The 26760-nt window shown below is 54.6% G+C and overlaps 3 protein-coding genes across 8 annotated transcripts in view; 2 read left to right on the top strand and 1 right to left on the bottom strand.

Annotated features, from left to right (window-relative positions):
• Cntrob (centrobin, centriole duplication and spindle assembly protein) overlaps nucleotides 1-12927 on the bottom strand; it is a 20931-nt gene extending 8004 nt beyond the window's left edge. For 2 of the 5 annotated variants that reach the window (XM_055594161.1, XM_055594163.1), the window contains exons 1-11: nucleotides 11941-12927; nucleotides 11125-11203; nucleotides 10829-10913; nucleotides 10263-10419; nucleotides 9415-9531; nucleotides 9039-9155; nucleotides 8620-8718; nucleotides 5438-5674; nucleotides 4982-5128; nucleotides 2250-2383; nucleotides 480-605 (exon numbers count right to left, since the gene is read on the bottom strand). In XM_055594161.1, the coding sequence (XP_055450136.1) occupies nucleotides 480-605; nucleotides 2250-2383; nucleotides 4982-5128; nucleotides 5438-5674; nucleotides 8620-8718; nucleotides 9039-9155; nucleotides 9415-9531; nucleotides 10263-10419; nucleotides 10829-10913; nucleotides 11125-11203; nucleotides 11941-12210 (1568 nt within the window). In that variant the 5' untranslated portion in view covers nucleotides 12211-12927. Of the gene's footprint in view, nucleotides 1-479; nucleotides 606-2249; nucleotides 2384-4981; nucleotides 5129-5437; nucleotides 5675-8619; nucleotides 8719-9038; nucleotides 9156-9414; nucleotides 9532-10262; nucleotides 10420-10828; nucleotides 10914-11120; nucleotides 11204-11940 lie in introns of those variants that run through there. The other 3 variants (XM_055594162.1, XM_055594164.1, XM_055594165.1) reach the window with 2 other exon arrangements.
• A 281-nt stretch (nucleotides 12928-13208) lies between these two features.
• Nucleotides 13209-14817, top strand: Trappc1 (trafficking protein particle complex subunit 1). The gene is made up of 4 exons (XM_055594166.1): nucleotides 13209-13438; nucleotides 13575-13645; nucleotides 13991-14129; nucleotides 14515-14817. The coding sequence occupies exons 1-4, from the start codon at nucleotides 13340-13342 to the stop codon at nucleotides 14641-14643; spliced, it is 438 nt and encodes a 145-aa protein (XP_055450141.1). The 5' UTR covers nucleotides 13209-13339; the 3' UTR covers nucleotides 14644-14817.
• Nucleotides 14818-15274: 457 nt separating this feature from the next.
• Nucleotides 15275-21809, top strand: Kcnab3 (potassium voltage-gated channel subfamily A regulatory beta subunit 3). Of its 2 annotated transcripts, XM_055594420.1 has the most exons (14): nucleotides 15275-15895; nucleotides 17104-17147; nucleotides 17234-17271; nucleotides 17537-17616; nucleotides 18952-18996; nucleotides 19103-19147; nucleotides 19281-19324; nucleotides 19459-19545; nucleotides 19799-19884; nucleotides 20019-20139; nucleotides 20215-20312; nucleotides 20414-20534; nucleotides 20653-20741; nucleotides 20967-21809. In XM_055594420.1, exons 1-14 carry the CDS (start codon nucleotides 15654-15656, stop codon nucleotides 21042-21044), a joined length of 1218 nt encoding a protein of 405 aa, XP_055450395.1. In that variant the 5' UTR covers nucleotides 15275-15653; the 3' UTR covers nucleotides 21045-21809. The 2 variants fall into 2 exon arrangements, with proteins under 2 accessions (XP_055450395.1, XP_055450394.1); XM_055594419.1 differs by having other exon boundaries at nucleotides 20019-20312.
• The last annotated feature ends 4951 nt before the right edge of the window (nucleotides 21810-26760 follow it).

Here is a 26760-nt window from a genome sequence, read left to right as displayed (position 1 = left end):
AGGAAGACGGCTCGGGCCTGCTCCCTTGCCAGTCTGAGGAGAGAGAGGCCAGGAAGTCGGCTCGGCTGGTAACTGTCTCCTGCAAAACCTGAGATCCCGAGTCAAGCCCCGTGTTCAGCAGGGCATGGCGGGCACACAGGGGCCCCAGTGCTGGGTGACCCTAGAGGTCCAGAGCTTGACCGTCAGCCAGTGTAAGCAGCTGCTGAGTTCCATGTTGAGGGTCTCAAGCTGAGGTGGAGGAGACATCCGACATTGCCCCCTGGCCGATACATCCCCTACAGGGACGCGCACAGCCTCACACACATTAGAGATGACTTAGGGAGTTTAAGGAACAGGCTTGCAGGACAGGACACACTATCAGACTCTGAAATAACCACGGATTCGGATACATTATAGGAGGTCAGAGCTTCTGAGAGGCTGCTCTCCACCACCCCCAGGCTGGACTGTACCCAGGGAAAGAGGAACCCCAAGCCCAGCACCTGAGCTCATAGTCCTGAGCCACCTGCTGCTGCCGTTCCTCGCGTTCAGCCATTTCGACCTTGAACTGAGCCAGCTGGGCAGCCAGCTCCTGCTGGTGCTGTCCGCCGAGTTCCTGTAGCTGCTTCCTGGGAAGGCCCGGGGAGAAAGAGACTTAGACTGTAGACAGGAGACATTGTCGGGGGCTGCAGAGGTAGCTCAGTGCTTAAGAGTGTACTGCCTGCTGCTCTTGCTGGAGGACCTAAGTTCGATTCCTAGCACCCACACTGGGCGGCCAACAACTGCTTGTCACTCCAGCTCACTGTGTCTCCACAAGCCTCTGTACTCACATGCGCGTACCTAAACACAGATACACGTGCACACATGTAATTAGAAATATAAAGCCATTTTTAAAAAGATTTTTATTTATTTATGTGTATCAGTGCTCTATCTGCATGTGCACTTGCGCACCAGAAGAGGGCAGTAGAGAGTAGAGGTGGCTGTGAGCCACCATGTGGTGCTAGGACGTGAACTCAGGACCTCTGGAATGCAGACAGTGCTCTTAACCACTGAGCCATCTCTCCAGCTGATAAAAAGCCATTTTTTTAAACAAAAACATGTGACCAATGAGAAAAAGACAGAATGTGTACAGGTAAAGGAGCCAGATCAACCTAAGGCTCTCCCAGAGGCCCTGAAGAGGACAAGGGACATTAGTTCTGTGTCCTTGTCTGGGAGTGGACTGGGTCTAGGGAGGGAACCAGTGTCTCCTCAGAGAGTCAAGGTCGTTTCCAGGGGCCTGACTCGCCCCCTGGGCTGTGGTCATTAGTGCCTGGGCAGCTGCGTGTGAGGTGCCCCGTCTTCCCTTTGCCAACATGTCTGACTTAGCTCTCTGCCGACCTTGGCTGTCGAGCCCCCACCCCGCCCCCTCCAATAGTACAGAAGATGCTGCACTTCTAAATAAAGTTGCTTGGCACAAGCCATTGGCTTACATGAGACCTGCTGGTCCTCCCACTCAGCGCCTCACTGTCAGGGACCCTTATTTTTGTGGGCTCAGGTCAGGAGACAGACAGCTGCAACCTCCTGGCTCATGCCCAGCACAGGGACGGTAAGAACAAAGCTGAGGCCACACAATGAATTCCCCAGAAAGCAACACATGAGCTGATCAGGTTGGTCTGGTTTGAGACAGAATCTCACTATGCAGCCCAGGCTTATCTCAAACTTGTAATCCTCCTGCCTCAGCCACCCAAACTGAGATTACAGTCCTGTAATCCATGTCCACTTGAAAAAGATCTAATAGAGAGCATTTCCACCAGGCATGATGTCACATGCCTTTAACCCCAGCTCTCAGGAGGCGAGACTGACAGATTTCTGTGAACTCAAGGCCAGTCTGGTCTAAAAAGAAAATGACTAAAAATTCAAACAAACAAACAAACAAAACAGAAGCCCCCCCTCCCCCAAGCATGTGAGGGGTGGGAAGCAGGGCTGGGGTAGGAAGGAGGCTCGTCCCTGGCCGCACTGGGAACACCACACTTCAGCACTGTCCAAAAGAGGAGCCGGGAGCAGCATGCCCTGCCCTGCCCTGCCCTTTAGTGCTGGCCATGCCGTGGGAGTGAGACTTGTAGGCCTCTCCGTAAGCCCTTCATGGCAACTCTCCCAAGAGGGACTAGGGTCTTAACAGATGGGACGAGGAGTCTGCTGGGAGTCAGGCTCAAGAGGGTCCACGCCCCTGAGCACACGGGGAAGCCAATCACACTTGATGCCACCAGGGAAACACTGTCTAGCGAGGCGGGTACCTATGGTGGTCCCTCAGAGAGGCAGCCTGGCGCAGGCTGCTCTCGTGAGCCTCCGCCAGCCGCTCCGTCACCCGCTGCTCCAGCTGCACTGCCAGCTCCGACTCCATCTGGATCCGCTGGCTCTCGTATCTGGCCTGGGAGTGAAGGGAGGTGGGTGACGGTCAGCTCCATTCTGTTTGAGCCTAGTCTTCTAAGCGGTGGGAAATGAAACAAAGTCAACCAAACCCCCTCATCTGCCTCAAGGACGAAGATTAGAGCAAAGAAGTAGCTGTACGGACCCAAGGAGATGCAGAGCAGCCGGCAACGTCGAGTGTGCCCCACCTTCCCGGGCCAGGAGGCATTTGGGCCGCCAGTGGCCTACAACTGCCGGCTCCATTCTCGGCCTCTTGCTCCTTCTGCAGCTCACTGGAATCTGGCTGCTACTTCACTCACGAAGAGGTCGGTTCTAATCCCACAGTGGCTGTTCCTCCATCTGCGTCTCTTCTGATGTCACTGCAACTCCTGATCCCGGGCCCAAACTCCGTCTCAACACGTTTTCCCTCAGCAGGACCTCTTCTTGATTCTCCTCTGAGTGGTGGCTGACTGCTCTGACTCCAGCTGCCCTTTCGTCCTGCCAACCTCCTCCTCTCTACTCTCTGCTGACATCCAGGCTGTTTTTTTTTTTTTTTTTTTTTTTTTTTTTTACTACATTTCTTAATTCCCAGATATTTCATATTATCCCTACCTTTTTCTAAGCTTTAAGCCCATATAGCCAAGCTAGGGATGGTGGCTTATGCTTGAATCCAGCTGCTGACAGTCTGAGGCAGTAGGAGAAGGACAATCCACCTCCATGTATCCAGACCTTGTCTAAAACATAAGTAAGTAAGGGGCTGGAGAGATGGCTCAGCGGTCTTCAAGAGGACCTGAGTTCAATTCCCAGCACCCACATGAGGCTCACAGCTGTGTGTAAAGCCAGTTCCAGGGGATCTGACACCTCACAGAGACATATGCAGGCAAAACACCAATGCACGTAAAATTTTAAATGAAAATAAGTAATAAACAAACAAATAAAACAAAAATCCATGTACCCAGAAACTTCATGGCTGTTTCTGATTACGCCGGAAGAGGCATGCCCACTAGATTTCCTGCCTCGGTGGCTCCTCTCCCTGAGAAAACAGCCAAGCTCTGAGAAGCCGTTCTCGGCTCCTTTACTTGCTCACTCCCTTAGGAGTGGTCCTTTAATTCTACTGAACTTGCTCTCACGCACTGGCCCTGACAAACATCTCACACATAAACAGAGGTCCTCAGTAGACTGAAGCACGGCTTTCTCCAAGCCTCTGCGACGTTCCAGGAATCAGCCAGCTACAGCTCAAAGAGTTCCCCACTGCCTGCTGTTGCAAGACTCTGACCAGGACATGGGCACCCATTTTTCACACCTTTCCACGGTACTCTCTGTGTTACGACAGGAGAGTATTTACAACTGAGAACGCGTTACCCACTGAGTCAAGAATACTGGCTCTCTGGTCCTTTGTGGAAAGTTTGCCAAGCCTGGCTGCAGTAGTGACCAGAGGCTAGGGAATGCGAACTTAAGATTCAATGTACTCTTAAAAACCGTTGCTTTCGCTGCATGCGGGCTTTGCCTGTGGGTAAAATGTGGTCAGTTCTGCCATTAGTTTAGTTCCGACCACCACGGGCCTCTGTTTATGTGTAAGATGTCAGTAAGAGCCGCTCAACGAGCTTCTGAGAGCGGGTGAAGTAGAATTAAAACCATGTTGGCACCTGCTCCACAGAGACCAGAAAGGGGTGTCTGATCCCTGGAACTGGCCTTCCAGGTGGCTGTCAGCGTCAGCCGCCATTGGATGCTGGAAATCAAGCGTGGGTCCCTTGGAAGAGCATCCAGTGCTGCTAGCAGCCAAGCCATCTCTCCAGCCCAGCAAGGTTTCTGTTGCTGCTGCCTTAGTGGCACTAGGGATGGGACACAGGGCCTCACACATGCTGAGCCATGTCCTAGTCTACAAGTTACTTTTGGACACAGGATTTCACTAAGTTGCCTAGGCTCTCCTTGAAGTCACATTCACACTGTAGCCCAGGCTGGGCTACAACTTAAGATCCTCTTGCCTCAGCCTTCCAAGTAGCTGGAATTACAGACTTGTGCCACCAGGCCTGCCTAAAGAGCACTTTTTAACCTAATTGTGTCTGACAATTTTTGGTACTGTTTTGAGTCAGGTCCATGAACTGTTACAGGAACTTCCCACATAAATAAACATCATCCTCCTGGGTCCCCAACTTAGCGGTATTAGCAGAAGTGACTGAAGTGACAGTACTGGAGCTGGCTAGATGGCTAAGCCCCACTCCTCTGCTCTCTGACCTCCATATACGTGTCACGGTACATATTCACCTCCCCCAGGCCCACACTCAGACCACATACAATGACCAATGAAACTTTAAGAGATAAAATAAAGTGACGATAAATACAAAGCAGACTGTTACCAATCAGAGTCAGGTGTGGCGCCAGCTCTCAGCTGCTCGTCAGCGCGGCGGGCGCCATCTCTAAGAACCACAGATGAACCAGTGTTTGCTAACAGTAACAGTGAGCAGCCATGTTGTGGGGAAATAGTGGTGGAGTTTAAGGCAGAGTATCACCAAATTAACCAATGATGAACCCCAAACACCCGAGACGGGCAAGTCTCCACCATTTCCAAGTCACTGTGTGTGCTCAGACCTGTTCTCAAGCACAGAACACTCGGACTCACCTGGACCAGGCTCATCTCCAGCTGCAGTGCATCCCTCTCTCTCCGGACTGTGTCCAGCTCCCCCTCCAGCCGCTGCACCTCAGACTGCAGCAGGGCCAGCTGCTGCTGGGCCTCCCGGGCTGCCTGCGCCTCCCGCTGGCTGTTCCCCTAAAAAGGAAACTCCAGTCTCTGTGCAGGCCTCAGCTCCTAACTGCTGGTTATAGATTCCAGTCACCCTCTGTCCTTCCCTCCTCCTATTCACCCTGTTCCCCCACCTCTATATAATGTCACCTTTGGCCTTATATGTACCTGCTGCTTCCAGCCCCTCACACTGGTCCTCACCTCCCAATCTTGTCTTCCACATAACTCTTTCTTCTCCACCCTTGTTCCCTATTAACCTCCACATTCTGATATCAATTCTTGTTAGTAATTTCCCCCATGTTTCCACTCCCCAACTCTTGCGATTGCTACATCTACCTTCTCTCTTTCCAGCTGAGCCTGGCCTTCTTCCTGCAGCGCCTGGTGGCGCTCCCTCAGCTGGTGCTCCTGCTGGGTCCAGGCCTGCCTTTCTTCGTCTAGAGCAACCTGAAGGGCCTCCAGCTTCCGGCGCTCACAGAGCAGCCCGGCCCTAGCCTCATCCCGCTCTTCCTGGAGGGCCCGGCACTGCTGCTGCTCCACCTCCAGCCTCAGCGTCAGGGCTTGCCTTTCTTCTTCCTAAAGCCCCAGAGAATGCCAGCTGCTTTAGTGTGTGCTCACCAGAGCAGCTACCTGACAGACCCCCCACATGGTGAGTGCTGAGGATTACAGTCACTAACGGTACAGCAGCTGCCTAGCTCAGCTAGAACACGGTAGGAGAACACGCCATCCACTGTTCTACAGGTGGGAATGACACCTGGGCCAGCAAGCCTGGCAGAAGCGAAAGCTTGAAGGTTACAGGTCCTGGGGAGACCGAAGACTGCTGTCTTGCCAAAGGGAAACAATGTCAAATGCTTTCTGAACACACTTGTTTAGGCTGGCACACCCCTATGATCCCAGCACTCGGGGAGACACAGGCAGGTGCATCTCTGTGAGTTCGAGGACAGCCTGGGCTACAAAGAGACAGGACAGCCAGAGCTACAGAAAAACCCTGTCTCAAAAAATAAAAACAAAAACAAAACAAAACTCCCATGTTTAAGGGCTGGAGAGACGGCTTAGTGAGGAAGAGTGTCGCCTGCTCTCCCCGAGGACCCACGTGGTGCCCCACGGGTGTCTTTAACTCTAGTTCCAGGCGATCTGAGCCTTCTCCTGGCCTGTGAGCACCAGCATGCATGTGGTGCACAGACATACATGTAGGCAGAACCACCACACATGTAAAATAAAGATACTCTTTTGTTTGTTTGTTTCTCAGAACAGGGTTTCTCTGTGTAGACCAGGCTGGCCTCAAACTCACAGGACAGCCTGCCTCTGCCTCCCCAAGTGCTGGAATTACAAGCGTGCACCAACATGCCTGGCTCAAACAGATGCACTTTTAAAACTCCTATTTAAACACAGATTTGTGCTGTCCCCAACCCCGGCCAGTGAAGCTTCATTCTACTGTGGCAGCGGCTAACGGGGAAACTTGGACCTGGGTGAGAGTGTGATAAATAAGCTGAGTGAAGGCCTCTAAGCCAACCCTCCCTCCCCAAGCTTGGGAAACGTCATGAAGAGGGACACGGGGGAGGGAGTGAACTGCTGTCCTGTCCCCTGGCGTGTGTGAACTCGGCAGCTCTAGTCACCTGCACAAGACCTGTGCAGCCAAGCCCACAGGACCAGCCAACAACTGGAAAGGAGGTCACCCCAAGAGAAAGGGAGACTTGGGGTGCGCTTATCAAGCAACATGACTTCTGTGTACCAGACTGGTAAAGAATAAATAAAAGATACTCTATTTAAAAAGCAGACACGCCCTGCCCTGCCAGGTGAGGCGCAGCAAGCTTGCCTGTCTTCCAGCCAGACCCCAGCACCCAGCACCCAGCACCTAGTGCCTCGGTCCTGGGCTTGCAGCCGTCAGAACCTGAGAGAAAAATTACATGAACACAGGCTGTGCATGGAGGGGAGCAAGATCTCATGATGCTTTTAAAGGAAATACAAAAGGCCAAGTGAAGATTTACCATTTTGTGGGCTGTGCATGTGTGATATGAACTCCCTGTTTCTTATAAAATCCTCAATATGATTTTTTTTCTTTTTTTTTGCTTTTTTTCATGACAGATCTCACTGTGTAGCCCTGGCTGTTCTGGAACTCACTATGTAGACCAGGCTGCCCTTGACCTCACAGAGACCCATCTGCCTCTACCTCCCAAGTGCTGGAATTAAAGATTGGTAATTTTTTAAATAAAAATAATAAAAAAGAACTCTGTCCCAGAGTTTCAACTCTCAGCTTCACCCTGCTTTTGGCACTTGCTCACTGTGTGTGTTGCTTTGAATCAGGCTGGCTATGGCCCAGGCTGAGCTGAAACCTGATCCTCTGGCCTTAACCTCCCAGATGCCGTGATGGGCGTACAGCACTGCTCCCAGGGAACCCCCTGTTCTCAGGCATACGTCACTGTCTGTAAAACGAGATCAGACACTGCTTACCTTGTGAGGATTAGAGTGAAAGGCCTGTATAAAGCTCTTAGCAGTGCCTGGCACCTAACAAGAACTTAACATACAGCAGCTGTCACCGTCACCATTAAAACCACAGCTCCAGCTCTCAGGAGGAGCTGGTCACGTGGCCCCACCGTCAGCACCGCAGCTGTGATTGTTAAGGGCACTGGCATCAGTCTGCGGGCAGCAAGCATGTGTCATGACAGCAACAGGGTCCCAGCCTGGCTACCAATGCACTGGCAACCACAGGGCTGCTCAGCCCTCAGGATCCACAGGAGCTTCTCCCTCCACTGTCTCAGGCTATGGAACCCAGACCAGCGTTTCCACCTGACTCAACAAGATCCCCCAGGAAGCGTCTGAAACCCACCACGTATCTGTTGAATCAAAACTTCTGTGGTGACAGACTGAGGGTGTAGCTCAGTGGCAGAACTCTTGTCTAGGATGTGTGAAGGTCCCCTGGCTTTCAGAGTAGCGTGTGTGTGTGTGTGTGTGTGTGTGTGTGTGTGTGTGTGTGTGTGTATGCGCGCGCACATATGTACCAGGGATAAGGTCTTGCTATGCAGTGCCGGCTGGCCTCACACTGTTCACAGAGATCCACCTGCCTCTGCCTCCCTCCAGGGTGCTGGGATTAAAGGTCTGACACATCACACCCAGCTCCTCGGCTGGGTTTAATGTTTTAATAAGAATAAAATTTGTCAGGAGGTGGTGGTGCACGCCTTTAACCCCAGCACTTGAGAGGCAGAGGCAGGTGAATCTCTGTGAGTTCAAGGCCAGCCTGGTCTACAAAAAGAGTACAGGATAGCCGATAGCCAGGGCTACACAGAGAAAAACCCTGTCTCAAAAAACCAAAACCAATATACATACATATATTAGTACATATATATATATATCACCTTGCAGTCTGTGGCAGCAGGGCTGTTTTGGTGGAATACCTAACAGATATCAGCAGGGCAGATGCCCCAAGGACACATCTTCGAAGCATGGCCTAGTGCCACTTAAATTAGGAACCCACAGACACCACCTACACAAGAGGAACCACCTCACCCCGCCCACCTTCTCACCAGAGCCTCTCTTTGCCTCTGCTGCAGCCTGGTGCCCTCCTGCTCACGATTCAGGGCTTCCACGGCCTCAGAAAGGCTTTGTTCCAGGCGTGTTACCGTCTTTCAGGAAAAAAAAACACAGAACAGTAAGAATGAGGAAAATGTCCCTGCTTCACAAATAATTAGCAGTGTAAATTTGAAACTGCAGAATTAACTCCACAACGGAGGCCATCAAGAAGAGGGCGCCTGGGGAGGAGAGCCGGAAAGGCTGCGCTGCTGGGAACCTGGCGGCAGGTGCAGTGGTGGTAGGGCCGGGGGGGGGGGGGGGGCGGCCACCACAAGCCAGAGGCAAGTCTTGGGAACCCCACTACCAAAGCTCCTTCTTCCTGTCTAGACATGCATGAGAAAGGCTCTAAGGCCGCATGTGGCAGGTCACCCACCTCCTGCTGCTTGCTTCTGGTGACCTCTGCTGCCTGCCGCTCCTCTTGGAGCCCCCGCAGCACCTCCGTCCGCTCCGCCTCATGCCGATTCCAGCCCTCCACCACTCGGGCCAGGGTCTTGGGAACGGCAAAGAAAATGAAATTCCAAAATCACGTTTTCCCCTTTTCTAGTCATGAGCTGCCCATCTCTCCCCGCTGTTCACGTGGACACCTGGTTAAGCCGGGGTGCTGGCTCAGTGCTATAACCCAGCTCTCGGGAGGCTGAGGCAGGACGGCCATTACAGGCCAGGGAAAACACACCCTGGGACCCTGCCACCCCTCACTCACACCTCCGCAGTGCCCTCCACGGAGAGACCCCGACAGCTGCTACTGTCACCTTGTCCAGCTGCTCAATCATGACATCTTTCTTGCGGTCGGCGGCAACAGCCACAGCTAGCTGCTGCTGCAGCTCCAGCACCCGGGTCTGCAGGCTCTGAATGCTGCGCTCACAGTGCTGGAAAGAAACAGAGGGCGCCGGCGCTGCTCTCGCCCAGTCTGACGCAGCACCGGACACTCCAGCATCCACAGGGACCACGAGACCCACAACCTCCGAACACTTCCCTGTAAGCTCAGGAAACCTGTCGGCTTCCGAGCGCTTCCCTTTGCGCATTTCACATAAACCAGGCTTCAGAGGTGCAGCTGCAGTGCGCACTGTGGAGGGTGGGAAGCTCCTCCCGCTCTAAGGAGCTCACTGAACACGAACTGGAAAGCCTTTCCTTCAAGGCCCAGCAGTTTAAATTCATGGGGAGAGTTCCAAAATTGAGACCCAGTGATCCTGCCTTTTCTTCATTCCTGTTCATCTCTCTGCCCCTCTGGACATCCGGGTGCTCATGGAGGAAAAGAGCATCGTTTCATCAACAGCTCCAGAGCTTTGTGTGAGCCAGTGAAGTTCTTGCCCGTTCAAAAAACACTCATGGGGCGGGGGCTGGGTTAGGTGAAACCTGTGCTAGAGAGGACGCAGAACTGACCTTGGAGGAGCTTCGGGTAAGAGGGGACGAGCAAGATGTCCATCAGTGGATAAGCTGTGGGAGGGGTCAGGGATCTGAGGACCACTCGGGGTGGTGGCACAGACACAGGACAGTGGCTGGGGGCCCAGCCTTCAGGCTTAGCAGTCAGCCCTGCTTTTCCACCCAAGGCCCCTAACCTCTAACTCTGCCACTTCAGAAGAAAGCCTTTGCCTCTCACCTTTCGGCGTGTAAGCTCTGAGTCCAGCGCATCTCTCAGTCCCTGAAAATCTGGGGGGTTGGTGGGGGCGCCTGGCCGAAGGCTGGTGTAGCGGGGAAACAAGTCTTCCAGTGCCTGGGCTGAGCTGGATGGAGACAGGTCTTGCAGAGGCCGGGTGCTGAGCAAGCCAGATAAGACGATGTCAAGGGTGGGAGAACCTCTGAGAGCCCCTGAGCCCAGCCTGGTATCATATATATCAGAAACCACGTAGTGGAGCCAGCAACAGCAGAGGCCTATGCCCTCCTCTGTGAGGTTCCTTCCCCACAGCAGCCCCCTACAGCAAGGTCTAGTAACAGCAGAAACAAGCTTAATCTGCTAAAGAAAGACGGGCTGAGGAAAGAGAGAGCCAACTAGACAGCCACTGCCCAGGTTTCAGAAGGAAGAGAGACGAAGAAAAGATGAAAACCCAATGACCAGCTTCTTAGATCCTTAGGTATGGGTAAGTGGTGATAGGACCTGGGGAGCAGAGCAAAAGCAAGTGGGCCATAAGAACCCCAGGGCTCGGAGAACCCCCACGAAGCACTCACTTGAGCAAGGTAGCTGTGCTGTCACTGTCAAAAGAGTCCTCTTCCCGTCTCTCTGAGCCAGCTCCTCGAATGAGGGGATCCCCTGCTTGCAGCCCAAGAGACCCAAAAGTAAGGATCAAGTAGGAACAGAGGCCATTTGAAGAAAAGAGGCCTTTCCCGTTCTCCATTCCCCAAAGTTTTCCCCAGAGAATGGGTGCTTTTTCTTCTCAAGTGTCACCCGAGTTCCTGCTTCTGGCCTCCAGCCCTTACACCTCAGCTGTCCTCTAGAGCTCTAGGGAAGGGGCTGACTGACTTACGATAGTCACGTGAGGTATGGAGCAAGGTCTGGAGCTGACCCCGAACACTTTCCATCTCAAAGATATGCTTAGAGCCATCCTAGGGGAGGGGAGAAAAGGCCACAGGAGTCAGACTTTCCCTGACTCGTCTATACCCTGCCAGGGCAGAATTTTCAAATATGCCTTAGCAAATTAAGGTCTACTTTAGTCATACCCAACAAGGGAGGTCTTAACCTTGAACCCAAATGTTTACAGAGACCAGAAAGGAGAGGACATGAACAGAGCAGAAGGTATGAAACCAGGCTGGAGGGGACTGCTGTCAACTGACGCGCAAATGCCCGCCTGAAGCTGGTGCGGCTGTGCCCACTGGACTCCATACTCTGAAGACCCGTCTTCTTTCCCACTGGAATAACTTATCTTCTCTAAACACTGGTCTAATGACTCGCATGCCACGTTTTGAACCACACAATCCAAATAACTTGGGGCTGAAAGGGCCTTTGCATATTTTGCTGCTGTCCCTAAGTGCACAGTTATGACCTGGGTCCAAGAACCCCGATCTTTAGGACACCCAGCCTACTCTCCAGTGCAGGTATCTGACCAAACAAAACCATGAAAAACCAAAACAAAAAACCACTAAGAACCATCACAGTTTCCCAAATTCCTGTATATCGCTTCATGGCATTCCCTCAAACACGTCTTCTATAGGAAAGCATGTGTACTTCGGAAATAGCTGAAATCTAATAATAGATCCAAGCCATAGCAAAGCTACCCTGAAAGTCCAAGAGCGTAATACTTTCTAATACCTTCGAGAGCTCCAAGACACAGCGCCCCTCTCACCTTTTTCTTCACGTTGTTCTCCAGTCCAATGGACAAGCTGCGACTCAGCTCTTGAGCCAAGCTGTCTAAGCCCTCATTAGGAGGTGAGGTGGACGCTAAATACAGCTGAGCTCGGGCTGTGGCCTCTGCCTGACGGCTGAGATGCAGGGAAGTATAGAGCTGGGAGGTCACCTCTGAGGACACCTGGTTCAACCCAGGCGGCTCTGACGAATCGCTCAGGAGGTCCTCTGGCCGGAGAGGTGAACTGGGGCTCGTAGGGACCGTAGCCATGTGTGAAGAGACAAGTGGACACAGCAGGAAGCTGGGAATTCCTGGCTCAGCTTTGAGAGGTTCCAAACTTGTGCGTAAGTTCACCAAGAAAAGTGACTTGGAAGGGAAAAAGACACTTTGTTGGATCCTCAGCAAATAAGGGTATCAGGGCTTTCTCGATAGAGGAGTGTCCGCTGGCTTCAGAGGCCATAGATGGGGCAAAGATATCTATCCCCACAGCTCCTGGTAACCGCGAAGAGCGGTTGTGCTATGCAGTCGAGGTAATGGGCAGGAGACCCGCACACAGAGCGACAGAACTAGAGTCCTGGAAACTGCAGGTTGACTTCGGCACGCGCTAGCTCTGGTTAACTCTTTCTCTTTTTTTTCACACTCAACTGTAAGAGACCCAAACCAAGGAGGGCCCCACGTCTGTCCATCAATTAGTTTTAGTGCAGAGAGGCGAGACTGCATTGCCACAACCCCACCCCCAACCTGCTCCTATTTCACCTGTCACACCCAGCGTCAACGTCTTTGGATTTCCCCTCCGACCCTCCCAGGTGAGAAAGCCCCAGCGGAGGTCCGCAGAATGCCCCCCCCCCCCTCCCCCAGAAAGCACAGTCCCGTCCCCCGGGGAGTCTCTGCTGCGACCACCGGATTCCGACCACTCTGAGCACGTCGGCCCCCGGGCTTGCCAAGATGAAGAGGACGGTCCCCCGACCCCACAGCCGCCACAGAGAACCACCAAAGCCCACCCCTCCCGGCGCGGCGCGGCGCGGCGCTCCGCTCCCGAGACCGTTGGCAGCCTCCCGCCCACGGCCGGCAGCCCCACCTCCCATGGGTTACGTCACCCGCCCGCGACACCGCGCTCCCTGCCTCTCCCGGGGCTTCGGAGCCTGGGAGCGCGGGCGCGCACGCGCGCAGCGTCGCTGGCCGCGGATTGGCTGCAGGAGGGAGGCGGAGTCTGGCGGGGGCGGAGTTAGTGCTGCCGCGGTGCCGCTGGAGCCCCAGCTGGGCTTCGGAAACCGGAAGTAGCTTGTCACCGTCTCTCGGAGCAATTCCGGTGAGTCCGGGGCTGGCTTCCCACCTGGCTGAAGAAGCTGCTTCTGCAAAGTCGGGTGCGAGCCTTTGAGCGAGGCTCCTCATCTTGCAGATGACTGTCCACAACCTGTACCTATTTGACCGGAATGGAGTGTGCCTACACTACAGCGAGTGGCACCGCAAGAAGCAAGCGGGGATCCCTAAGGAAGAGGTGACCGGAGGGTCCCCGCGTACCCCCCAAACGCACACAGCCCCAGCCCGGTCCTTGCTCTCCAAACCCTGCTTCCTGCCCCCTGCCGGACTGTCTCCCTCCGTAACAGACACCTAATTCTACCCCCTCTCCCCAGGAGTACAAGCTGATGTACGGGATGCTTTTCTCCATCCGCTCGTTTGTCAGCAAGATGTCCCCGCTAGACATGTACGACCGGGTGAGGGCTGCCGAGGGCACGGCCAGCCAGCTTTGGCAGAGGGGGATATTGTTTTGGAATGGAAGTGGCATGTGGCCCCAGAGAGGGGAGAGGGGTCTTAGAGGCCGAGGCTGGAACAAGAGTCCTGAAGCAGGCAGGAGCGGCTGCAGGTAGGGGTGAAAGTTGGGAGAGTGAAGGCGGCAGCAGCCAGGTTGGGGTGGGAGAGGATGGTAGGTGTCTCTACTGCACGAGGCTGCTACAAACTGCTTATAGGAACAGGAAGGAGTTGGCCTTGAGGGATCACACAGATTTCTCTGGGAGTGACTGCACTCCTGTCTTAACCCCCATTTCCGCAGGAAGGATGGCTTTCTGTCTTTCCAAACCAGCCGTTACAAACTGCACTACTATGAGACGCCCACTGGGATCAAGGTTGTCATGAACACTGACCTGGGCGTGGGCCCCATCCGAGATGTGCTGCACCACATCTACAGTGCGGTCAGTGTCCGCCGGGGACCCTCCTCCCAGGGCCCTGGGGGCCTCTCAGTTTCTGCCCTAATCCTTCTGAATGACATCCCTGGGAACTCAGTTTTCTCCAGAGCCCTTAGCTCCTTAAATGGCAATAATTTCTCCTAAGGGAGAGCTTGTGTGGGTTTTTATGTTGGTTGCATGTATGGCGTAGAGGGTGTGTGTGGGTGTCTGCGGAGGGTTATGGGCAGTTGTGACCTGACCAACATCCTCTGCCAAAGCAAACGGTCTGCCATGTCTCCAGCGGGCCCCCAGCCCCGCCCCCGAGCATTCTTACATCCTTGAGGCCGCACCAGGTTTGAGATTGAAAATGAGAACTGCCGCGAGTCTGGCTCACACGCCCCCCTCTTCACAGCTGTATGTGGAGCTGGTCGTGAAGAACCCCCTGTGCCCGCTGGGACAGACTGTGCAAAGTGAGCTCTTTCGCTCCCGGCTAGACTCCTATGTCCGATCGCTGCCCTTCTTCTCTGCCCGAGCTGGCTGAAACACTTACCTCACCCCTCCCAAGAACCTGTGACTGCCTGGGCCCAGCCTGTCTCCCCTGGGAGCTTCAACCTGAAGGCCTTCAGGCCACAAGAAGGAAGCTCACAGGGGTTCTTGCCAGCTTTACTCCCTGCTTGACTCTGAGAAACACAGAATAAACTTTGTCACCCTCTGCTGCCAGCGTGTGCTTCTGTGTCCCCTCCCAGTGTGGCTCACGCACAGATGAGAACTTGGGTGGCCACACAATTCTCTGCTGCGTTTTAGGATTTTAGCAGCAACCTTTGCTAGGTGTAGTGTAAACGTTCTGCCTTACCTCTAGCCGTGACAACCAGCGTCCGAAAACCTTGTTTTCTGGGACCAAAAAAAAAAAAAAAAAGCCCTCTCGATCGCGCACCACCGACCGGGAAGAAAGCTGACGTGCCTCAAGCACAGAAAGTGAGGACCACGGTCCTAAAACGGGTTGTTCCCAGCGAGGCACGCGGGTGACTTAGGTTCGGGAGCCTTCCGCGGGCGGAGCCTCTGCAGACGAGCGGCGGGGAGGCGGGGAGGCGGGCGGGGCCATGCAGATGAGGGGGCGGGGCCTGCATGCCGATGAGCCGGGCTCGCTGCCGACGCGGCTGGGCGCACAGCGGTCCCGCAGCGGTTCCAGCTCAAGTGGCGCCCGTCTTTCGCCACCCCCTGCGCCTGGGTCTCTGTCCCCGAAGACGGTCCTCGACTTTATCTTCATCCTTACCCGTCTATCCTCCTCCTCCCTGCATCACAGCCCCCGGCACCTGAATACCCACCACTCCCGGCGGCCCCCCTACGGTTTCCCTTTCCCGCCGCAAACCCCGCGACCTCCAGCAGCCCGCCCCCGCGGGCCCGCTCCCGCCGGGCGGCTCTCGCTGCGGCCTCCCGAGCCTTCCCGCTCTCCCGGGGATCGCACTGCTACCACACCGCTGTGTGCCCTCGGACTTCCCGGCCGCCTCTCCCGCTCCCTCGGAGCCCCCTCCCCCGCCCTGGCCGGCCGGCATGCAGGTGTCTATCGCGTGTACTGAGCAGAACCTTCGCAGCCGGAGCAGTGAGGACCGTCTCTGTGGACCCCGGCCGGGGCCTGGGGGCGGTAATGGAGGGCCAGTGGGCGGGGGGCCCGGGAACCCTCCGGGGGGTGGAGGAGCGGGCCCCAAGACGCGAGCTGCACTGGTCCCCAGACCCCCAGCACCCGCTGGGGCCCTTCGAGAGAGCACCGGCCGAGGCACTGGCATGAAATACAGGTACGGGGTGTCCGGGCAGCCTGCCCATTCGCTCCTCTTTCGGGACCCTTGAGGCTTTCCAGGTTGGCCGCCACGACCCCTTCCAACTTAGCTGAAAAGTCCGGTTGCCCCTCTTTAGCTGGCACTCCCTCTCTTCGGCTGTTTGCTTCCCCAACTATGAGATCAAGTTTCCTAAGGTCGACAGAGTCCTGTCAGACCTCAATGACGCCCCTGAGCTGCCTTCCTTGTCCTTAAATAGGCGGGGAACGCCCGGATCTCCAGGCTGCTCCCCCCTTCCAATGGAGTGTCCTTGGGTTGGCGTCCTGGGGAGAGGAGGGAAGGAAACAGCAGCTCACTCTGGCCGGTTGGGGCGCCTGACCCAGATAGTGCCCCCATCAGCCCCGAGGCCGTTCTCCCTAACCTTTCCAGGGTGCGGGCAGGGCAGGAGAGAGGACCGCAGGACCACTTTTCCCGTCCCCGGGCTGGAGAACAGGAGTTGGGCGTGAAGGGCTGTGGAATTTTTACTTTCTGCTGACCAGAAACTCTCAACTCAAAATGGGGGGGTGCACGACGCTCTGCTTGGGAATGAGCTGTGTCCCCTCAAGTATCCAATCTCTCCCCTTAGCAGCGCTGGTTAGGAAGCTGTTTAATCTGTGCCTTGGGAAGAGGAGGAGAGTTTCTAGTTCAGTCTTCAAGTCAGTGAAGAGAGGAAGAGAGAGAGAGAGAGAGAGAGAGAGAGAGAGCGAGAGCGAGCTGGATTTCCCTGTCAAACAAATCCTCCCGATGCCCACATGTGCCTTTGCTGGGGCCTCGTCTGTGTGCCTAGTCAAGTGCCCGGGCTTGAGCTGGTTTACACCTGTCACTGTGCTGGCGTCCTTCAGTGGCATTGTCAAACTCACCGCAGTCAGCCACAGTTTTCAAATCCCACTACCTCACACATCCCGGTCGTGACCCAGACCTAGGCAGGACCTCACCCAGGAGAAAGACACAGATAATAGGAGGGAATGGAGGCGCTGGAAGGCGGCTCTCGGGGACAACGTCTGTTCACTTTTCTTTCAACAATATTCCTAGGACCCTGCTGTGGGGCTAGCACTGTCCTTCCCATCAGCCCATGGGGTCTGGTTTCTTTGGACTGAGACCGTTAAGGGCTTCTCAGATTGGAAGCACAGATGGGGGCTGATATTGAGAGGGGAGGCTTCACCCTTTTCTGCTGCTTCTGTACCCTGCAGGAATCTGGGGAAGTCTGGACTCCGGGTGTCCTGCCTTGGCCTTGGTGAGTCAGAACAGAAACCAGAGAAAGGGGGCGTTGTTTTGTGGCTTGTTTGCCATGGTTCTCTGTTTCGGAATTCTCTCTTGCAGGTACCTGGGTCACGTTTGGCTCACAGATCTCAGATGAGGTATAAGTGATGGGTTCTAGAAACAGGGTAGAAGTGGTTGTGGTGAGGGAATAAGGAGGGAAAGAAGTAGATCTGGTTAGGGTTTGGACAAGCATGATCATGGGGTGGGGGAGGGGAGTGGGAGAGCAGGGCCTGGGGGGATCTGAAGCTAGAGGATGAGCAAAGGAGAGAAAACTGTGGAAGCCAGGGCTGGGTGCTGTGGCTGGGGTGCAAGGGGGTGCCTAAGGGGCAGCTGCTCATCTTCAGCTTTTCCTCACCTCCCTAGACAGCAGAAGATGTCCTCACGGTAGCCTACGAGCATGGTGTAAACCTGTTTGACACTGCTGAAGTGTACGCGGCAGGAAAGTAAGGCTTGGGGTGAAAGAGTAAAGCTGTACTTGGAAGGCAGGTTGAGAGAACATCAGGGATTCTTGTTGTTTCCCTCCTTAAAAAAAAAAAAAAAAAAAAAAAAAAAAAAAACCTGGGAATTCTGGGAACAGTAAAGTCCAACTTTTCAGGCTCATAGGTACCTATGTATTATGGGAGTTGTAGTTCCCACAACACCTTCCTCTCTGGATGAAAGGTCAGTAGACGTGCCATGCAGTCACATTAAAATAAAGCCAAGGAATTTACCCTGAAGGTCACACAGCTTTACTTTCAGACACACCGCGTCACCTCACATGCCTGTGACTTTACGCTGCGAGCAGCCAGTCTAGGTGGCCGCCACTCTGCCTCTTCCTTCCGTAAACATTCTTCCCCAAGCCTTCGCTCAGGCTGCAGAGATGGCGCAGAGGTTGAGGGCGCTAGCAATTCTTCCTAAAGGTCCTGAGTTCAATTCCCAGTCAACCACCTGGTGGCTCACAACCATCTATAGTGAAATCTGGTGCCCTCTTTTGGCCTGCAGGCAGCATACTGTATAAATAACAAAATAAATCAAGACCTGTGAGCAGCCATGACACTCTGTGCTACCTCTGACAGTAGTAAACTTCATTTGCTGCTCAGCTCAGCTGTCCCTCCGTGGAGCTTGCCTCCCTGAGAGCCTCCATGGAGGTTAGCACAAAGCCTGCTCTGCTTTGGGGAGGGGCCAGCACAACCCTCAAGTATAGCCTAGTCTATGGGGTCGTCCCCAGCTTTGTAAAGCGTCCAGTAACTGGGTGCTAATAGCTGTGTGGGCGAGCCATCACGGCTCACACCCGCAGCTCCAGCATTGGAAGGCTGAGGGAGGGTAGAGAATGTGAGGCCAACCTGGGCTACCAACGGAGATCCTGATTCCAGAATGGGGAGGGAGGTCTGGAGGCTGATGAGACTCCTCACACACGGGCATTTGCGGGCGGGGAGGGGGGTCCAGAGCTGGCTGGAGTTCCACAGAGGCAGAGAAGGGAGAGAGCAACCCAGACGACTGAAGCCAGAAAAGCCTGTGCTCTCTCCCTGACCTGTTTCTCTCACCTCATCGTGGTCTCCCCTCAGGCACCCACAGTGGGCTTGGTACATAGCTAATACATGACGTGGTGAATGAATGAAAATTCTATGACTGCATGACTCACCTCAGGAGCCCCTCGACCTTGTCCGGGGTTAAGCTGAGACTCCAAAGGGGCGCTTGGCCCCCTGGTCTTCTCTCTACTTCGAGGGACAAGCTGGGAGGGGGGGAAGGAACTGCTCTGTCTTGGGGATATCAGTGCTCTCACCTTGTCTTTGTTTCAGGGCTGAGAGAACCCTGGGCAACATCCTCAAGAGCAAAGGTTGGAGGTGAGACTGTTGGGGGCGGGGAAGGGGCACTGGCGACGTGGCCAACCAAAGGAGCGCTGTTTTTCTGCCGTTTTTCTGCCGGAAATGTCATTTCACTTTTTTCCAGGAGATCCAGCTATGTTATCACCACCAAGATTTTTTGGGGAGGACAGTAAGTAATGAGGGAGAGGACTCAGGAAGAGGATGTGGTCTGTGGGACAGGGGTTGGGGAGCTGCTGTTCCACAGCGTCATCCCAGTTTCTCTCTGGATAAGCCCTCATCCTTGACGCAGCCTTTTCCTACAGGGCAGAAACTGAGCGAGGCTTGAGCCGCAAACACATCATTGAAGGTGAGAGAGCTGGTGCCTGGGAAGCTGAGGCAGAGGACCGGGACTGTTTCCGAAGATGAAGCTGACCATGACAAGGGGGACGGGGACGGTTGGTCGGACACTTTTATTGGAGGTGACACTTACCCCCCCCCCAGGCTTGCAAGGGTCTCTGGAGCGCCTCCAACTGGAATACGTCGACATCGTCTTTGCCAATCGTTCAGACCCTAACAGTCCTATGGAGGGTAAAACCAGCACCCCAAACTGGGCAGCACTTTCTCAGACTCACGTCAGGAAGCCAGCCTCCCCCGCCCAAATGTCCCCCAATCCCAACAGCAGAGGCTCGGGCCTAGGGCCCGAGCAAAGGAGGTGCAGAATAGCTGTGACTGCACACGTGCCTGGGGTCTTGTTGGGGTGCGCAGCGTCTGGGTGGGACGGATCTACGGTCTAGGACTCCACGGGCCCGACCTCGAGGCTTTTCCTGTCTTGTGCACCTAGAGATTGTGAGAGCTATGACGTATGTCATCAGCCAGGGCCTGGCCCTGTACTGGGGCACATCCAGGTGGAGCGCTGCTGAAATCATGGTAGGTGACCCTGACACACCGCGCCCACCCGTGCCTGGTCCCCCTTCTCGTGACCAGCCCACACCTCACCGCGCTGAGAAGGAAGAAAGCGGAGGGCTGGCTCTCACCCCTGTCTCCTTTCCACACCGACCCAGGAGGCCTACTCCGTGGCCAGGCAGTTCAATCTGATCCCTCCTGTGTGTGAACAGACGGAGAACCACTTCTTTCAGAGGGGGAAGGTGGAAATGCAGCTGCATGAGCTCTACCACAAGATTGGTGCGCACACCTTCCCCCTTCCTGTGCCACCCACGACACTGGCCCCTGCTCCACCCCAAATCCTCTCACTCTTAGGTGTTGGCTCTGTCACTTGGTCTCCCCTGGCGTGCGGCCTCATCACCAGCAAGTACGACGGCCGAGTTCCGGAGACTTGCAAGGCCGCCGTCGTCAAGGTGAGAGCTGGGGTCTCAGGGAGGCCGCTCTGGGCTGTCTAGATGGCTGCAGGGCGCTGGAAGAGGGGCAGGGCCTTCTGCTGATTCTCCTCGGCTTTCAGGGGTACCAGTGGCTCAAGGAAAAAGTGCAGAGCGAGGATGGCAAGAAGCAGCAAGCCAGAGTCATGGACCTTCTCCCCATCGCTCGCCAGCTGGGCTGCACTGTGGCCCAACTCGCTATAGGTGAGGCCCTGCGGGCGCCCTGCTGCCCCCAGAGACTGCCCACGCCTCTCTCTAGACTAGTCTGCACTCCTGGAGGGTCTGATCCTTTTTCCTCTCCCTTTTCCTCCTCTGGTCCCAGCCTGGTGCCTCCGGAGTGAGGGTGTGAGCTCAGTCTTGCTGGGCGTGTCCAATGCCGAGCAGCTGCTGGAGCATCTCGGCTCCCTGCAGGTGAGTTGGAAATTCAGAGTCAGAATTCCCCTCCCCTCTGCTGTCTAACCCCGCGTGGATGGAAGCGACCTCCTTGCAAACTTGTCCCTTTGCAAAGGAGAGCGCAGGGAGCCCGGGCCAAGCTGCCAGGCAGCTGAAACTTTCTCGTTGGGTACCACTGTGGCCTTCCCCACGTCCTTCCTCCGTGACCCGCAAAAACTGCCCTCCCCACTGCCCACCCTCAAGGTGCTGAGTCAGCTGACGCCGCAGACAGTGATGGAAATCGACGCGCTCTTGGGGAACAAACCGCATTCTAAGAAATAGTCCGTCGGGGGGCGAGGGGACCCTAGCGGAGTGATTGCGCCCAAGCCGACCCTGCTCCATCGGGGAGCCCCGCCCGCCAACGAGTCCCGGCCTCGAGTAGCGATTCGCATGAACAAAGCCATATCCTTTCGCCATGGGCTTGAGCGTGAACGTAGATCTCCCACCCGCGCCCCGCTCCGCTGTGTCCTAGGGCTAGGCCTTCCCGCTAATCCCGGGTTCGAGCGGCTCCTCCCAGTCCTTCGGGCTCGCTCCGCTTTTCCCTTTTGCCCAAGCTCAGAAAACATCCGGGCGGATAAAAGCAGCTTTGAGAGCGCCTCAGACATGGGCCCGGAGACGTCTTCAAGGGGGCAGGAGTCTACACTGGACACGGGTCGTTCCGTAGCAGCCAGGCTGGTCCTGGCAGAACGTAAATTAGAACCTCTGGGAAACCAAAATCTTGCCTCCTGCCCAGAGGCGGGGACTTAACTCTAGAACTAGGCTCCCAGCTTGTGCTGGCAGGGAGGGGTTGAGGGTGGAGAAGGCCATGTTGACAAAGGCGGCAGAAATGGCAAGGTGGCCTTGGAAAACAGTGCTTTGGAGAGTTTAGGGAAGGCCTGTGGGCCACCGGGTTGTGAAAGGTCTGGGGACAGACCGGGGCTTGAACTGGAGTTAGTGTGCAGCAGCCAAGGACTCGAGTCTTCTTCCTGGCGATAAACCTAAAGCAATAACGGTGGCCTTCTGCTGTAAGACTTCCCAGGGAACTGTAAATAAAATCTCAGCTTGGTCCTCACGGTGTCTGGAACAGATGTGTACCCGTATCGCACATGCCTACAGAAAAGGGTGTCAGGTCCCCTGGCACGTGCGTTATGGATGACTGTGAAGTACCGTGTAGATGCCCCTGGGTCCTTTGCAAAGCAGTGCAGAGCCACACACTGTGCGCGCGCACACACACACACACACACTCTCTCTCTCTCTCTCACACACACACACACTCTCTCTCTCTCTCTCACACACACACACTCTCTCTCTCTCTCACACACACACACACTCTCTCTCACACACACACACACTCTCTCTCTCACACACACACACTCTCTCTCTCTCACACACACACACTCACTGTTTTCAGTTTCATCTGCCAGGCTTCGTGGCTTGTAGGTCTCCTTTTCCTCTTGTCCTGTACCTACAGGTGTCCAGAAATGAAGCCGCTTTGCGGCTGGATGGGAACCGTCACTGGGGTGTGGTTTTGTGATGTGAAAGCGCCCCGCTCTTTGGAGGGGTACAAAGAGAGGAAGGCGGCAGACAGAGTCCAGCGGGCTCTTCAGGTCCTGCCGCTGTTCTCCTTTGTGGACCCGGATTTCTTGGAGGAAAGGCAGTGGGGGAAGGTACAGCCTGCAGAGATCGCCAGGAGGAGGAGGATAGCTCTGCCACCCTTAAATATAACCTCAGCGCCTCCCTTCCACTCTCATCCTGCCTCGTCTGAAAGCTCAGAGTACAGAGTGAAACTGATTTCCAAAAGCCGGAGCAGCCTGCCGCCAGCAACTGGATTAGCAACCTCAGGATCAACTAATGAGCACTTCCATCCAGCCCTCTAACTCCCACTCATCCTGGAAGCCCGTGGAGGAGTCAGAGAAGCCAGATACATGACTAAGCTATGAGTAATTCATCTGTGACAAACATACAAGAATTTATCAATTCAAAATAGTATTTCCTTGAAATAGTTCTCCTGAACAGCAATGCGCTCTAATGCTGCCTGCCCCCGAGCACAGCACCCTTGAAAGCCTCCTCTTAGAATTACCTCCAGAGGTAGAAGTCCCTTGTAAACAAAACCTTCCTTCATCGCCACATCCCCCTATGTAGACATTTGCCATTATTTCTCGCCCACTGTATCCATAAATTCAGTGAATGTTTGTGTATCGAGTCGTTCTACGAGGCCGCATCAGGCATGAAGCGACCAGTTTGCTGCTGGGGGAGATAACCACACGGTCTCTGTTCTCGAACAAACTTCTGCTGCCCAGTCTGTGGGGAAGCACACAGTGTTCACGTGTGAGCCCATGTCAGTGAGCCCCTGACGAGGCGAGGCTGCCTGAGAGCTGGTGCGGCAGGCATCAAAGGCAAGGGCGTGAGGGCTGTGATGGGTGCAAAGGCTGGGCAGAAGGAAACACAAGCAGCGGTCAGACAGCTCTGTGTGGCTGAGATGAAACAGCAGAGGTAAACAAGGAAAGGCTGATTCCGGCTCAGGGGCTTAGAGGGTCAGCACAAGGCTGCGTGGCCCACTGGCCTTTGAGCCTGTGGCAGGCCAGCATGGCGGAATAAATTGCTTGCTTTAAAGCAGCTGGAAGCAGAGAGGAAGGGATGGATGGAGCTCTTGTTGTCCCTCTCAGGAACCCACCCCCAGAAGCCTAAATTCTAACAGTTCCGCTGCGTCTCCAAGGTACCATCACCTGGAACCAAACCTTCAACACTTGGCTTTGGAGGACATTTAACACCCAAACCCCAAAGTCTGCAAAGCCAGGGTGTCCACAGCGCAAACAGAGGTAAAATGTGAGATGCTGAGGTCAGAGCACATGGGCCTTCCCGGCCCTTCAGAATATTACTTTAGTCCTAAAGGGAACAGGGAGGTATCTGTTTTGTTCTCTGTTGATATGTACACAAACCATCCCAAAATCTAGTGACACAACTTTTAAAAATGAAATGGAGGTGAGGTGGGAGGAGGGCTGAAGAGACGAGTAAGCGGTAAAGGTGCATACTGCCCTCCTGAGGCTCCTCAGGTGCCCCACACCCCACAACTCCAGCCCTGGGGCAGCATCTGACACCCTCTTTTTGACTCAACAGGCACCTGCGCACCTGTTGTACAGACAGACATAATTAAAAATAATTTAAAAACAAATGCACAAGTTACACATTTTTAAGGAAAACGTTCTGTGGGTTGGCTGGAGACCCTCTGCTGTGTCTCTTGGCCTCCTTCATGTGTGTCATGTGTAGGTTAGCTGAGCAGGAACACCCCAGATGCCTTCACTAGCACGTCAGGCAGTCAGCACTAGCCACCGACGGACGTACCTCCATCTTCCTCTGGGGCCTCACTCCCAGTGCTCAGGTGTGACCTACCTCTCCACCGTTGTCTCAGAGCCACCATCACAGAACCCAAGGGCAGAAGACCTCGACAAAAGGGCAGCGCTGTGGAGGGCTGGCCTCCAGAACACACACCGTTTCTGCCTCATGCTGTCACTGGTCAAGGCTGGTCACAAAGCCGTCCCCCACTGCAGAGACAGGGACGTGGATTCTTTCGGTTTGGAGACAGCCTCACTGTATTAGTCCAGGTTGTCCTCAAACTCAGAAGCACTGTCTCGGCCTCGTGAGTGCTGGGGTTAGTCTGTGCCACCCTGACTGGAGGCGGCATAGGCTCTGGGTGCCATTCAACACTTGCTACCTTAAGAGATTTTGGACAGCAGTAGGAGCAGTAGCAGAACATGCCTGAGATTCGGAGCTCCCTGTAACTAACGGGGGAAAGCTGATAGAATCAACTGGACGGGGAGGCCAGAGACAGCCTGGACCAGAAGGGAGAGCAGGAGGTGGAGACAAGTAGGCTGATTGGCTATTTAAGGGACAGAAAGGCCCTGGGCTGGTCAATAAAGAAAGGTACGGTGAAGGAGAGCCTCAGGGTATCACCCGGGGTTACAGAGGTAGCCAAGGAAGGGGGGAAAGTGGGAGAAACTCTGGCTTGGAAAAGGGAGATCATCAGTTTGAGTTCTTGGCTATAACAGCTGGAACATGGACATGATAATGTAGCTCAGGAGCTTAGAGGCCCCTTGGCTGTGAAACACTTCGGGATCATTTATTCCACCGTCAGTGATTACAGCTTGAGCTGGGGAGATGGCTCCCTGGGAGAGGTCCATGCGTGTAAGTGGAGAACGGAAGTTTGAAGCCACAGACCTCACATAGGCCGGGTGTAATGACGAGTGTGTCTAATCACAGTTCTGCAGCAAGTGGGAGGTGGATACAGGGCAGTCCTCAGCCCCAGAGCATGTGGACCAGCTGTCCCGGCACACAGGTCTGCGAACCTCCGTCCCAGCCATGCTGGTGAACGCTTCCAACCCCCGCACTCTGAGGTCGAGGCAGGCGGATGGATGGCTGTGAGTCAGGCCAGCCTGGTCTACATAGTCCCAGGCCAGCCACAGTGAGACTCTACCTCAAAACCAAATGAGTGCTCACTCCAACAACAGGAAAAGCCAAACAAGGTGAAAGCGAGGGCACCTGAGGTTACCCTCTGAGCTTCCCACGTACCACAGCAAAAACCACACACAGGAATCCACATGCATGGACACACATAGAAGCACAAAGATTGACCATCAGTTGAAGACTGTTTCATGTGTGTGAGCCTCAGGCAATTGTGAGCTGCCCGACGAGGGTGCTGGGAACTGAACTCAGGTCCTCTGGAGGAGCAGCAGGTATGCTTAAGCACCACCTCACCACCCCTGAAGAGAGTTTAAACCGTGAGGCACACCTTCCTAAAGACAAATTCTACAGAAGGTTTTGTTAGCGCTAGTTTTTAACTATTTTATCCGAGTTTCTTATACCGCTCCCTCTTATCCACCCCAGTCCCTTCCAGCACCCCAATATGAGGTAGGAGAGAAAGAAGATTAGTGGGGACAGGGGCCAGAGTTATCTTAGGCTTCTTCCTGCTGGTTAGGGTCTTGGTTCCTTAGTCCAATCTTCCTTTCGGGAGATCGCCAACTTCTTCTGGTCAAACTGCATCAGCAGCAACCAGGAGCAGCGGAGGAAGGACCAGCAGCCTTCATCTTTCTTCTCTGAGCCCTCTGTCTCTCTTTCTGGGCTCTGGCATTTATTCCCTCTCTGAGCCCACATAGGCAAATAATTTGCTGCTGTGACCATCTGAATCAGTCCCACGTCCCACACTTGGGATTAAAACAAAACCATGTTTACATATCATTAACCCAAAGGTCCACAAGGCTTGAATTATGACAGTGTCACCGGAGTAAGGGAACAGGTTCAGCTCCTAAATTCTGAATGTCTGCTTGAAAAGGATGGTAACCCAAGCAGGGCATCATGGCACACACCTGTGATCCTGGCACCTGGGGGCAGACGCCCAAGGTCATTCCCTGCTGCGTGCGGAGTTCCAGGGCAGCACGAGTTACGGCAGGACCACAGTCTGTACTGTTCTGGACCCAGTTTTGTCACCAGCTGCCATACTGGGCAGCTCATAACCACCTGCACCTCAGCTTCAGGAGCTCTGACGCGCTCTTCTGGACTCCAGGGCCACCCTGCACTCTTGCGCACACCCACACACAGACCACACACACACATGGTTTAAAACCAAGTCTTAGCTAGACCTCCCGAAAGATTACTTCCAGAAGCCACAATCCCAGTGCTCTGGAAGCTGAGGCAGGAGGACTATCGTGAGTCTGAGACCAGCCTGGGCTACAGAGTGAGCTCCAAATTAGATGGGGCCAAAGAGGACCCTTGTTAGGCATGGTAACAAACACCTTTAATCTCAGCACCCGGAAGGCAGAGGCAGGAGGATCTCTTGTGAGTTCAAAGCCACCCAAAGCTGCACACAGAGTTCCAGACCAGCCCAAGACCCTGTCCCAAAAGCAAAACAGAACAAGGAGTACCCTCTACGTTTTAACAACTGTAACATTAAAAACCAGCTGTCTTCCCTGTGGTGAGCCAGTGAACACTAACCGTGCAGAGAAACCTACCCTGTATTAACCAAGAG

The sequence above is a fragment of the Psammomys obesus genome, unplaced genomic scaffold (genome assembly GCF_907164565.1).
Source record: "Psammomys obesus unplaced genomic scaffold, mPsaObe1.curated_primary_1811, whole genome shotgun sequence".
NCBI classification, from domain to species: domain Eukaryota; kingdom Metazoa; phylum Chordata; class Mammalia; order Rodentia; family Muridae; genus Psammomys; species Psammomys obesus.
Note: the sequence above shows the minus strand (reverse complement) of the source record. Positions and strands in the feature narration are given on the sequence as shown.

Bases quoted from the DNA above. Each gene is read 5' to 3' on its own strand.
- Trappc1 (XM_055594166.1), top strand. From the start codon at position 13,340: ATGACTGTCCACAACCTGTACCTATTTGACCGGAATGGAGTGTGCCTA. The intron at 13,646-13,990 runs GTACGACCGGGT...CCATTTCCGCAG, and splicing joins AAGATGTCCCCGCTAGACAT to GAAGGATGGCTTTCTGTCTT. The intron at 14,130-14,514 runs GTCAGTGTCCGC...CCCTCTTCACAG, and splicing joins TGCACCACATCTACAGTGCG to CTGTATGTGGAGCTGGTCGT.
- Kcnab3 (XM_055594419.1), top strand. From the start codon at position 15,654: ATGCAGGTGTCTATCGCGTGTACTGAGCAGAACCTTCGCAGCCGGAGC. The intron at 19,148-19,280 runs GTAAGTAATGAG...CTTTTCCTACAG, and splicing joins AAGATTTTTTGGGGAGGACA to GGCAGAAACTGAGCGAGGCT. The intron at 19,885-20,018 runs GTAGGTGACCCT...ACACCGACCCAG, and splicing joins GGAGCGCTGCTGAAATCATG to GAGGCCTACTCCGTGGCCAG.